The sequence below is a fragment of the Stigmatopora argus genome, chromosome 7 (genome assembly GCF_051989625.1).
Source record: "Stigmatopora argus isolate UIUO_Sarg chromosome 7, RoL_Sarg_1.0, whole genome shotgun sequence".
Lineage (NCBI taxonomy): Eukaryota > Metazoa > Chordata > Actinopteri > Syngnathiformes > Syngnathidae > Stigmatopora > Stigmatopora argus.
The window spans coordinates 13,004,857-13,017,086 of NC_135393.1; the positions used below are offsets into that span (position 1 = coordinate 13,004,857).

The 12,230-nt window shown below is 41.9% G+C and overlaps 3 protein-coding genes across 7 annotated transcripts in view; 2 read left to right on the top strand and 1 right to left on the bottom strand.

The window, feature by feature from the left end:
* Positions 1 to 4,572, top strand: part of LOC144077388 (voltage-dependent T-type calcium channel subunit alpha-1H-like) — a 58,031-nt gene extending 53,459 nt beyond the window's left edge. For both annotated transcript variants that reach the window (XM_077605099.1, XM_077605098.1), the window contains 5 exons: positions 57 to 178; positions 1,404 to 1,700; positions 1,814 to 1,967; positions 2,310 to 2,818; positions 3,378 to 4,572. In XM_077605099.1, the coding sequence (XP_077461225.1) occupies positions 57 to 178; positions 1,404 to 1,700; positions 1,814 to 1,967; positions 2,310 to 2,818; positions 3,378 to 3,917 (1,622 nt within the window). In that variant the 3' untranslated portion in view covers positions 3,918 to 4,572. The remainder of the gene's footprint in view (positions 1 to 56; positions 179 to 1,403; positions 1,701 to 1,813; positions 1,968 to 2,309; positions 2,819 to 3,377) is intronic.
* Positions 4,573 to 6,098: 1,526 nt separating this feature from the next.
* LOC144077455 (synaptogyrin-3-like) lies at positions 6,099 to 9,990 on the bottom strand. The gene is made up of 4 exons (XM_077605225.1): positions 9,722 to 9,990; positions 8,505 to 8,739; positions 7,956 to 8,101; positions 6,099 to 6,835 (listed from the first exon to the last, which is right to left on the bottom strand). Exons 1-4 carry the CDS (start codon positions 9,824 to 9,826, stop codon positions 6,602 to 6,604), a joined length of 720 nt encoding a protein of 239 aa, XP_077461351.1. The 5' UTR covers positions 9,827 to 9,990; the 3' UTR covers positions 6,099 to 6,601.
* A 492-nt stretch (positions 9,991 to 10,482) lies between these two features.
* Positions 10,483 to 12,226, top strand: LOC144077565 (peptidyl-prolyl cis-trans isomerase FKBP3-like). 4 transcript variants are annotated; one of them, XR_013301043.1, is made up of 5 exons: positions 10,483 to 10,647; positions 10,838 to 10,938; positions 11,495 to 11,594; positions 11,658 to 11,794; positions 12,108 to 12,226. XR_013301043.1 is itself a non-coding variant. In XM_077605411.1 (4 exons), the coding sequence occupies exons 1-4, from the start codon at positions 10,543 to 10,545 to the stop codon at positions 11,697 to 11,699; spliced, it is 345 nt and encodes a 114-aa protein (XP_077461537.1). In that variant the 5' UTR covers positions 10,483 to 10,542; the 3' UTR covers positions 11,700 to 11,715. The 4 variants fall into 4 exon arrangements, 2 of the variants coding, with proteins under 2 accessions (XP_077461537.1, XP_077461538.1); XR_013301044.1 differs by having other exon boundaries at positions 11,495 to 11,568; XM_077605411.1 differs by lacking the exon at positions 12,108 to 12,226 and having other exon boundaries at positions 11,495 to 11,591; positions 11,658 to 11,715.
* The last annotated feature ends 4 nt before the right edge of the window (positions 12,227 to 12,230 follow it).

Here is a 12,230-nt window from a genome sequence, read left to right on the forward strand (position 1 = left end):
ACAGCGTTTTGCCTCTCCGTGTTTGCGGTAAGACTTTTCTTGCGCTTCTTTTCCAGAATGTTCGGAGGAGAACCCGTGCGAGGGCCTCAGCCGTCACGCCACCTTCGACAACTTCGGCATGGCTTTCCTGACGCTTTTCCGGGTCTCCACCGGTGACAACTGGAACGGGATCATGAAGGTTATTGGCTCTTGCCGTTTAACAGGATTGGAGGCAGATATGATAACAATGGTGGGACAGTAAGGGCGGACAGACAATTGTTGGCAAGGCAAAAGGTCTTTTGCGCTCCCTGTTGGAGGGAATTAGAAGCACAACGTGTTGCCCACAATTTTTTTTTGTTAAAACGATTGTTTTAAGTTGGGAAATTGGCAAAAGTCAAGAAATTGTTTTGACCTTTTAATAATGATTTTAATGTTGTACTTTATCTCAGCATATAGGTTTTTATTCGTTTATTGATTTTTTTAAATAGATATTTCAAATAGTTATTTATTTTTGCAATATAATTTTATATATACATATATGTATATATATACATACATGTGTGTGTGTGTATATATATATGTCTATATGTATATGTATGTATATATGTGTATATATGTATGTATATGTATGTATATATGTGTATATATGTATGTATATGTATGTATATATATGTATGTATATCTATGTATGTATATCTATGTATGTATATATGTATGTATATCTATGTATGTATATCTATGTATGTATATATGTATGTATATCTATGTATGTATATATGTATGTATATCTATGTATGTATATATGTATGTATATATGTATGTATATATGTATGTATATATGTATGTATATACATGTATGTATATGTATGTATATATATACATACATATACATACATGTATATATATATATGTATGTAGATGTATATATATGTGTATGTAGATGTACATATATACATATACATATATATATGTATGTATATATGTGTATATATATATGCATGAATGCAAAGTAAAGAAGCCATATTTGTCAATAACAATCTGGTGACTATCCGTGTCATCTGCCCTGGATCAGAATTCTGAAGGTTATTGTCTAATCTTTAAAGAAGATGGAAGATTGTGTGGTCAGAGCACTGCTAAATGTAGTTTATGGGACAGGCAGCACATTAAGCAAAGGACACAAGTAAGAGAATGGGACAAAAAGCGGGCGGACAGACAGACAATTGCTCTTTTGCAGATCCTCTTGGAGGATATTGGGAATACAGTTAAATCATTTTATATATGTGTATATAGGGTTCATATTTACATTCATTGAAGTAGCAAAAGGCTTTCAGAATTTCAACTGTACTTAAAATATTCCGAATACTTTTTTCTTGTCAAAAATTGTCAATTTTTTGTTATCAAAAGAAACACGAATCTCATTTCAGGACACGCTGCGCGACTGCCGACCAGAAGACCGCCACTGCCTGACCTACTTGCCGCTGATCTCGCCCGTCTACTTTGTCACCTTCGTGCTGACGGCTCAGTTCGTGCTGGTCAACGTGGTGGTGGCCGTCCTCATGAAGCACCTGGAAGAGAGCAACAAGGAAGCCCTGCTGGACGAGCTGGAGGAAAGGCAGGAGCGCGAGGAGGCCGCCCGCAGAAACAGCCTCGCCGCCCGCAGGAACAGTCTCGCCGCGCCACCCGGGGACCTCGTCGCCCTCAACGGCGATGCGCCCGCGCAGGTTTGCCTCCAGAACAATGTTTCGGTTAGACGTCTGCCGTCGTCGACGGGGGAACCTCGTTGAATGGTGCCACTCAATCGGGTGACGCTCATTTACGTTTGATGGATTGGCAGGTGCAGGTGGAGGATGAGGAGCATCGCCACGACAACCTGTTGAGCATCGGCCGCATGCTGTCCCTGCCTAGCGACAGCTACGGCCAGCAGCCGCTCAGATGCGCGGCGTTCCCGCCGGCTGGAGTCGACGTCTATTCGGCTTACGGCTATTCGGGTGAGATTTTTGCTTTTTCAGGTCGGAGAAGACGAGAGTAGTGCGCAATTGCGCACGCGCGCAGCTTAGACGGAACATTGCCCCAGAACCATAAATTGTTACCAAATAGTATTTATTTAATATATTATTCTATTGTGCAATGATTATTAACTGTTTTCATTGCACAAGTACAGCCATTATGCGGATATTTTGATGATAAAAATTAAATACTCCAATTTAATAACTCCAAATTGTTATTATCACCAAATTATGATGAAAATAAAATGACACTTTGTATTTGTGTTACTCAAGTCTTGAACATATCAATCATTATTTTCTGTACTTGGTATTTTTGTTGAGTAGGCTCCATGTCATCGCTGGGTTCCAGTGGAGGCGGCTCGCTGCTGCAGGTTCCGGGCGCCCTTCCCGCCATCAGCCACGCCTCGCTGGGCTACGGCCGCAGCAGCCGGCCCACCATCTGCCTCAGCAGCACCCAGAGCATCGAAAAGAGTTCCCCTCACCGTTCCGGCCCGCCCCAGCGCCACCGACTGGACTCGGCCCACAGCGTGGACGCGTGCCGTTACAGCCCCGCACCAGCCACCGCCGACGGACGCCGGCTGAGCTACGCGCTCAGCGTTGACGGATACCGAGTCGCCGCGGAAAGGGGCAAGCTGACGTCCAGCTGCAGCATCGACAGACATCCCTCCCTCCGGCTGAGTCCTCTGCACGGTCCCTCCGGGGGCCCCTCTCATTGGCTGAGTCCCGAGGAGAGTCTGGATCGCAATAAGCTGAGCCCTTCCTACGTCCCCGACAGTTCGGTCCTCAAGAGGCCGGCGTCCTTCCGCGCCGCCGGCCGACAGCTGCGCAGACAAGTGAGTGCGTTCCCATTCGTGATGTCCCGATGCTAATTTAATTTTTAAGAAAATACTAGTTGTTGTGGATTAATAGCTTTTTTTTCTAAGAAATCATTCATTTTTGGAACAGTGAACTTCATATCAACGTCACAATTTTTAATTGTGAACAGAACTTTTCGGCCTAACAGTTCTGGGGTCGAGGGTTCGATCTAGTTTGCATTTTCTTCCAAAGCTCACGTAGGTTTTTTCCGGGTACTCTGATTTTCTCCCGCATGCCAGAAAACCTGCACAGTAGGCTTGTTGAACACTCTAAATTGCCCTTTAGTATGAGTGTGACTGGTTGTCGTCCTTTGTCTCCTGGTGCCCTATAATTAGCTGGGATAGGCTCCAGCACCCCCCACGACCCTTGTGAGGTAAGCAGTTCGTAAAATGAATGAAAGAATTTGAAGTTGCACTTCCCCAACAGCACCAATTTCATAATGATAAGTCAAAATAAATTGAACATCTTGCAAAATAAATTTGACTAACTACCAGAACACAGCCTGTGAGTTCTATGACTTTATTTTTTTGCTTGCAGGAAGCCGTGCGAAGTGATTCTCTGGATCAGAGCGGCTTGGCGGACAACTTGTCGGACAGCCACATCCCCATGCCCGCCGCTGCCTCCTCTTCTTCTTCTCCCACGCCACCTCGCCAGCGTTCATCTAGCGTCCACACCTTGAAGTACACTCAACCCCAGAGGGTGATTTCATGCCGGGGGCGTGGCGAAACGTCCGAAACGGAACCCAGAGCCGAGTTGGACGTAGCGGTAAAGGACGCGGCGGCATCTGAGCCCCAGACGGATGACACTGCGGACGAGGAAGTGCGACGCATCAACGCGCCCTCGCAGAGACACCTGGTGCCCGATCCCGACGACGCCCACGCCCGGCTCAGTCGATCGGTCTCCCCGATATCGGGCAGGAACAGAAAGGAGCGCGTGAGCCCGCCGCCGGGGCAGGAGCCAATTACCATGGCCACCCAGTTGATGGACAGCAGCGTTGAGCTGAGGAGGCGGACACTGTCGTTTGACGCCACCACTCAGGTGACCAATCCGCCCGAATCCGCCTCTGTGGACAACTGACACTTTTTGTGAGGTGTGCGGGCCACGCCCCCTGCCTTGTTCTGGCCAATCACAGGGTTTGTGTGTTCCGTCTCCCCCCCCCTGACCTACCTGTACTGCGTTGCGTCTTGGTTTTGCACAACTTTGAATTCTTTTAGCCTTTAGAATTGCCGCTACGTATACTTAGCACACGTCTCTTCTCTTTTTGCTCGTTACTATTCTCCTGCTCCGAATCCCTTCTTTTCCCTGCGCCTCAAACCTAGGTCACAGTAGCAATAAAACTCCTTCCTCTTCCTATATAATCTGAATATAACATTAACATAATCACAGCACAACACACAACACAACCCACATAACACAACACGCATAACATAACGCATCACACGTAACATAACATAACACAACACGCATAACATAACGCATCACACGTAACATAACATAACACAACACGCATAACATAACACATCACAACACGCATAACATAACAACACAACAATGCATAACAACACTTCACTTAACACAACATTACATAACGTAACATAACACAACATAAAATAACACATAGCTAACACAACGCATAACATAACACATAGCTAACACAACGCATAACATAACACATCACTTAACATAATGTAACTTAACAATACATACTTAACACAACATAACGTAACATAACACAACACAACATACCACTTAACATAATGTAACATAACAATACATACTTAACACAACATAACACAACACAACATACCACTTAACAGAACGCATAACACAACATAACAAAACATAATGTAACATAACAATACATACATAACACACAACAAATAACATATCCTAACACTTAACACAACATCACTTAACGTAACAATACATAACGTAACATAACAACACAACACATACCACTTAACACAACGCATAATACAACATAATGTAACGTAACAATACATACATAACACACAACAAATAACATATCCTAACACTTAACACAACATCACTTAACGTAACAATACATAACACAACATAACGTAACATAACACAACACATACCACAACATAATGTAACGTAACAACACATAACATAACACAACACAACGCATAAAATAGGGGGACGCGTTGGCTTGAGTGGTTAGCACGTCAGCCTCACAGCTCTGGGTGTGAGCATTAATGGTTGTCCATCTCCTCGTGCCCTGCAATACTAATGTTTAAAAATGGGTTTAGCACAAATTCCAAAGCATCTCCTAACTTTCCATCATTCGTGACAAAATGGGATTTCAATAAAAGCTTACCTTTGTTCATAATTTATTTCTTATAAGAAAGTACTGAATTCCATCATCATCTGTTGATAGTGTGACCTAGGCTTAAGCGGTCTCTACCTCCACCCTAAGACCCCCCCCTCCCCCCAAAGACACACACCCAATAATTACGAAACTATTATTGCCTGATGAGTTTTACTTCCCAATTAATGGCTTTGTATTCTCAGGTAGATGTAGCGTTAGACTGCCCCCTGCTTACTGAAGTTGGACTTGAATGGCCTTTTGGGGGGGACTTCCACATGCCCCACAATGTGGCTAATTATGCAATGTGTATCTGATGAAAATGTTTGTATTATAGGGGTTTTTGAAATGGTGGTGAACACCCAATTGCTTAATCAGTCGCTAGAAAAAGAAAAAAAGAGAAAAACTCCACCTCAGATAGGTTTTACAGATCATCGGAAAATCGAGAAGACGTGTAGGCGGTCATTTTGGGGCAATTTCCACTATTTTTGTTCATGTTTGAGGAAGAGTGTAGACGAGAAGGGCTTATTAATGGTTGTGTGAAAGGAGAGTTTATTTTATTAACGGCCACCGAGGAAAACAAAAGTGGAAATTTTAACAGTGATGAATGTTCCGGGATGTTGGTTGGAATTATGACGATGGTTTGAAACATTGCACATTAAATGGTTTGAGACTCACAATGAGCAGCAGGCCTTTTAACACAGACTTTGAAATAAAACTAGTTCATAACTGACTTTTACTCCTCATGTTATTATAACTAGCATTACTATCTATATATGGTATTTTTTTAAAGAAAAAGCCTCACTATACATAGTCTTTTTTTTGTTTTTTTAAAGCCTTACTATCCATGGTCCTTTTTTTAAATCAAATATAACAGTCTTTTTTTTCACAAAAAAGCCTTACTATAATGTTGATTTTATTAAGTAAGAGTGTACGTGGGTAATAACTTTCGGAAATTTTAAGCAACCCAGATTTAATTTTCATGCTTGTTTTATGTTTACAGCATTAACCCCAAAAATGAGTATAAAACATTTATCCGAAAAGGAATAACAAACGGCGAACTCTCTTTTGTTGGTGCTGGCTTTATTTGTTTTCTTTTTTTTTTTCATTCGCTTGAGCATATACAATGAAATATTAAATCACATGAATATTTTAGATGGGTTGGAACATTCATGATGTTGCAGGCCTTTTTTTCTTTTTTTTTAAATTTCCCTGCAAATCATGTCTCCCTATTTCTACCTGTCAATCAAATTGTGAGCCAACAAAAAGATTCTCTAAAAATGTCCGTTTTGTAAGGCGTCAACTACACTAGAAGAACATGCGTCATTGTTTGTGTGACTGCGAGTGCGTGATTACGTGAGTGCGTCTGTGTGTGTGAACAAACCAAAGCGGAGAATGTGAGGTTGCCACGACAACAACAGTTGCGCGTCGATTAGAAGGCGGGCGCCACCGATCTGTGCTGCTGCTGCGTGAGCTTCTGCGGGTCCAACGTCTCGGTGAAGGGCGGGGCTTGGTAGGGCTTGGTCGTGACGATGGTGGCCCCGTTGGCGATGGGGTAGGGCGTGGCCCTCGCGTGGCCGGAGACGGGGTCCAGGTGCTGCCACGTGAACAGGTTGGCTTGCGATCCCGACAGATAGCGACGCAGGGCGCTCAGTGTCAGCACCGTCTGAGGAGAAGAGAAATTCTAGAGGTTAGCCTCGTGATTTCGACGGTGGCAAAGTCGCCGATAACAAAAGCGTGGTCAAAAATTGCAGCAATGTAGCTATTTGACTTTTGTTAAAACATTAGTCAAAATGGATGCCAATCAGGGAAAAACAAGTTTAAAACAAACTACGACCACTGGGGTCTTTACCTAAAAGTTTTGTTTCAAAGAAACAATGAAATAACTTATTATTATGAAAGCAAGTATTTGCATAGTGCAAAAAAAGACTTAACATGATCTTTGTTGCATTAAAATAGAGACAATGAAATTGCTCACTTTTGGAGAAGTGATTGTCTATAACATGTATCAAAGTGGCGGCCCGGGGGCCAAATCTGGCCCGCCGCATCATTTTGTGTGGCCCGGGAAAGTAAATTGTGAGTGCCAACTTTCTGTTTCAAAGAAACAATGAAATAACTTATTATTATTATGAAAGCAAGTATTTGCATAGTGCAAAAATAGACTTAACATGATCTTTGTTGCATTAAAATAGAGACAATGAAATTGCTCACTTTTGGAGAAATTATTGTCTCTAACATGTGTCAAAGTGGCGGCCCGGGGGCCAAATCTGGCCCGCCGCATCATTTTGTGTGGCCCGGGAAAGTAAATTGTGAGTGCCAACTTTCTGTTTTAGGATCAAATTCAAATGAAGAGTATAGATGTATATTAAATTTCCTGACTTTCCCCCTTTTAAACCAAAAAGTGTAATTTTTTAATCATTTTTTTCTGTGTTTTCAGTTCAAAAATCATTTAGTAAAATCTAAAAATATATTTTAAAAAAAAAGCTAAAACATACATTGTTTTAGATCTATAAATAACTGAATATTCAGGGCTTTTAATCCAATTCTTTTAATCCATTTATTTAAAAAAATATCTAAATATTCTATCTAAAATGGTCCACGTGAACTCAAGTTGACGTTAAAGCGGCCCGCGAACCAACCCGAGTCTGACACCCCAGGTCTAGAACATGATTTTTGATGACATCCAGTCGCAGCATTCAATTAATGTGAGCAAGCGGTGGCTACTCATGAATGGCGTTTGTGCCAAGGGCAGACAAACATTTGACCAAACCTAACTAGCCACTGACCCAAGTGATGACAGAGAAGAAGCTAAAGGCAATGACGGCTCGGGCGGCGTCGGCACCCTGCGACAGAGGCAGCTCGTCCGGTGACGTCGCCTGCCACTGGTTGGCCAAGAAGCAGAAGCCCACGAACCACAGGAAGCTGGCCACGCCTCAGAGAACAGAGACAGGAAGAAAGTTAAGGATTGTCCTATCAAAAAAAACATTGAAAGATCACAAGCCTTTATTTGATCAATCTCCCTTTCAAAATCAATGACACTGCGTTTTTTGCGTTTATTTCTCCAATTTTGCGGGACATAGCGAAAGTCGGGGGACTACTGCGGAAATGTTTTACGCAGTATTCCCTCGTTTTTTGCAGGTTTTTTCGAAATTTTTCGGGGCTAGCGAAAGTTGGGGGACTACTGCGGAAATATTTTTTGCAGTATTCCCCCGTTTTTTACGTTTTTTCGAATTTTGCGGGGCACAGCGAAAGTTGGGGACTACTGCAGATTTTTTTTTCACAGTATTCCCCCATTTTTCACGGTTTTTGACACTTTGGGGTTTGTTGTTCTTTACCAGAGCAGACAAGGTCAAGCAACACGGCACGCCGTCTGTCCTTCAGGCTGCTAAAAGACGGAAAGATGGCGTCCAGGACCAGGAAGCAGGCGCTGGCCAGGAAACAGGACACGCCCAGGGTCATCCCATAGTTGCAGGCGTCCGCATTCTTGTTGAAGATGCACAAAAGACGCTCGCTGCCAATGTTCATGTAGCCCTCGTTCACAATGCAACTGAACACCACGATGGAAAAAACCTGCGTACATGAACACATTTTTTTTCATTGTTACAGAATATCAAGTGGATAGTCATGTAGAAAAAAATAATATTGAGATCAAAATACAATGTAAAATCAAATGGGAAATGTTCATAAATTAACAGCACTTGGACTTGAATGTCTAATTTAGATTCAAGGGAGAAGAATGAAAAGAGACAGATAATTAAAAATCTATTTTTGTCAATGGTATTGAAAGAACCAAGAATGCAAAAAAAGAACTTTGAAAATACTGAACTGATGAGAATACTATTTTGAATTACTCTACGTATAGTCAAATGCAAAAAAAAATTATGGAGGAAAAAATGAGTAAGTAATAAAAACGGTTTAAAATGCATTAGAGGTTAGATGTGAAGAAGGTGAAAAACACATAGTTAAACAAATTAAATTTGGCAACATAAAAAGAAACCCATAAAAACATTAAGAATAATAGTCATATTTATTTCATCTGCACTTTTAGAGAATAATGTGAAATTGCACTCTGGTATATAAAATGACATTTTTGTCGAATTAAATATGTTTAAATATATAAAATAGAATGCATAATGTAACGTAAACTTGAAACTGCTCATAGCTCATCTGAGGATTAAGGTTATTAAAACAGTAAAATGCCATCACAATATGAAAAGTACACTACAAATTCACATTTATTCATTTTATATATACCCATGTAAACTATAATATAATATATATTAATAATGTAGGTGGCTGTACGCTTATTTTCTGCAGCTGATTAACATACAGGTTGCAGCTGTAGACAAAAGAGGCTTTTAGCGAAATGCACCAATCAAAACGTTGATTAGCTTGGCAAGCTGCAGCCGCCACAAATGCACATAAATGCTAATATGAAGACAAAAACGATATTATTAAAAATCACTAAAAGACCACCAGCCGCCCCCCAGCGCCCCATTTATTGATCTATTTATTTATTTATTGGAGGTTTTTGTTGCAGACGCTCCCTCACCCACGAGAGGATCCTCATGATGGTCCGCGGATGCGTGAAGAAGGCGACCGGGTCGAAGGCCAGCTTGCCGGCTTTGGCAGATCCGAATGCGACCGCGGGATCCATGGTCGCCGGGCCCGCTTTCGACCGAACTGGCGATCTCCACTGGCGGCTTAGCGCAGATCCTTTTCCTTCTCCCCGCCGAGAGCAGCGGATGAGACGGCGACAGTAGCAAGCAGCTGTGCGCCACTGTGCGCCGCTGTGTGCCGCTGTGCGCAGCCGCAGCCTCCGGCAGCTTGATAATGACGTCATTGCGGACTCATTGTTATTGGCTTGCCTTCAGTCAAAACAGTCAAATGTGTTCATTTTACCGAGCGTCACTTGTCAATATTGGATTGGATTGGATAACTTTATTCATCCCGTATTCGAGAAATTTCGTTGTCACAGTAGCAAGAGGGTGAGGATGCAGAAATAGGAAAGGCATTTTAGACATAAAAAAGATAGGTAATAAGTTAATAAATATATAAATAAATAAGTGTGTTGCTGAAAGAGCTTAGGAGCTATCATTACGTCCTCCCCTTTTGACAAGTCCAGAAATCTACCTGGGGGACTTTACAATCAATTTTGCAGGCCCTGCAGCATAAAATAATTGTCGATTTTGCAGGCCCTGCAGCATAAAATAAGTGTCAAGAAAACTGTTGCTTTGACCAATCAGATTGCGAGTTGACGACAGCAACGCCTTCTTGTAGGCGTGGGATACGTCATCACGTTCACAAACTATGATTGGCTAGAGATAGAGTGGCGTAGCCAAAGCTACCAATTTGGAATCTTTAAAATGGCGGATGAGCCGTGGGCCGGTGTCGGAGTGGACTGCAGAGCAGGTCAGAAGTGGCGATTTACCGAAGATAGACCTGATAAAGTTCTCACATGACAATGCAGGGCGTTCGGTATGTTGTCATTTGGGGTTATCGAAGCCCCAGTTCTCATTTTAAGCGTGCTTTTTGATGGGAGCACTTCGTTGGCGTGTTGTGGCCCAACGTGGATGGACACATCAAAATGTTTGCTAACAATTTGGCTACATTGCGTTACCTATAGCTCTTTATGTTTAACAAGAAATCATTCCATTGTGTGTTTCAGTTCCTCAACGAGCGCAGAGTGCTGGGAAACATCAAGAATGTGGCCAAAACAGCCAAAAAGGAGCAGCTTGTCGACGCCATAATGAGCCGTTTGTCAGCAAAGTGAGTCCTTTCAAAAAATACATTCTATTATCTCCATCTGTGCAATAATGAAATATCAGCGTTCAATATTTAAGGCTTCGCTCAATTAACTTTCATTATGATACATTCAAAGGTTGTATGAAAACACACTTCACTGGTCTGGTATTGATTTCATACCTGTCAACCTCTGCCGATAACTGCCCTTATAAATGATTATGATTCCCCCCAAAAACCTTACAAACACCGTACGACTCGTACGGTGTTTGTAAGGTGAATCATAATCATTTATAAGGGCAGTTATCGACAGGTATGTGATTTTTACTAGCAAGAACCTGTGAGATATTCATTCAACAATAGCGCAGGGGTCATTTTTGACTAGTTTGAACATATGGTAAAATAACAAATTTTCCTCCTTGTACCAAGAGAAACAGAAGAAATGATACGTTTTTGGACTTTTTTAATTTTTAAATGAATCTGAAATCCTCATCCAGGATGAAATAACAGGAAATGAATGTGGGTCATTTGTGCATCAAAATGGTTAAATAAGCAATTTCATAATCACGCTCCTGTTTTGTAGGGGTTTAAAGCCACGAAGACTGGAAGAGGTGACAAAGCAGGTGAAAGCTGTCAAAATCAACCAGAAGACCAAAGGCATGGCAGAAGTTGTGGATCAGGTAGTACCCGGTTACTAATTTATTTCCATGTGATGTGATGTCATTTTGTACATTGCTTCTATTCAGGGTCCACCCAAGTTTATCAACGTCAATGCTAAAGAGAGGTGACAAGACAAACTTCCCCCCCAAAAAGTGACATGGTGAGCTGCTGGTATATGGGACATCGGAAGACAGCACAATCTTTAACACCAACATCCCCTCAGGTACTTATTGTTGTAGAACAGGTGTCTCCAACTCTGGTCTATGAGGGCCCCTGTCCAGTATGTTTTCCCATATCATCCACATCTGAATTAATCTGATTAAGGTGTGTTGGTGGACATGGAAAATAGACTGGATAGGGGCCCTTGAGCAAAGTCTTTTTCCCCCTCCTGTTGTTTAATGTTCCTTTTCTTTTGCAGTGGGATGCTGGCCTGCAGGACCTTCCTGAAGACAAGTATCATTTTGATAGAAAAAGCTAACTTAATAGCTGTTTTTTTTATTTTGGACTTAATTTATTGTACCTTGTCTTTTTTACAGAATTCCACCCAAGGGGAAGAAGAGTATTTCTGTTTACTGATGAATGATTGCTTCATGTACTACCAGAATCTATCCTGAGAGCTGTGTAATTTGTGGAAAAATAAAGTTCTTGAAATGAATATT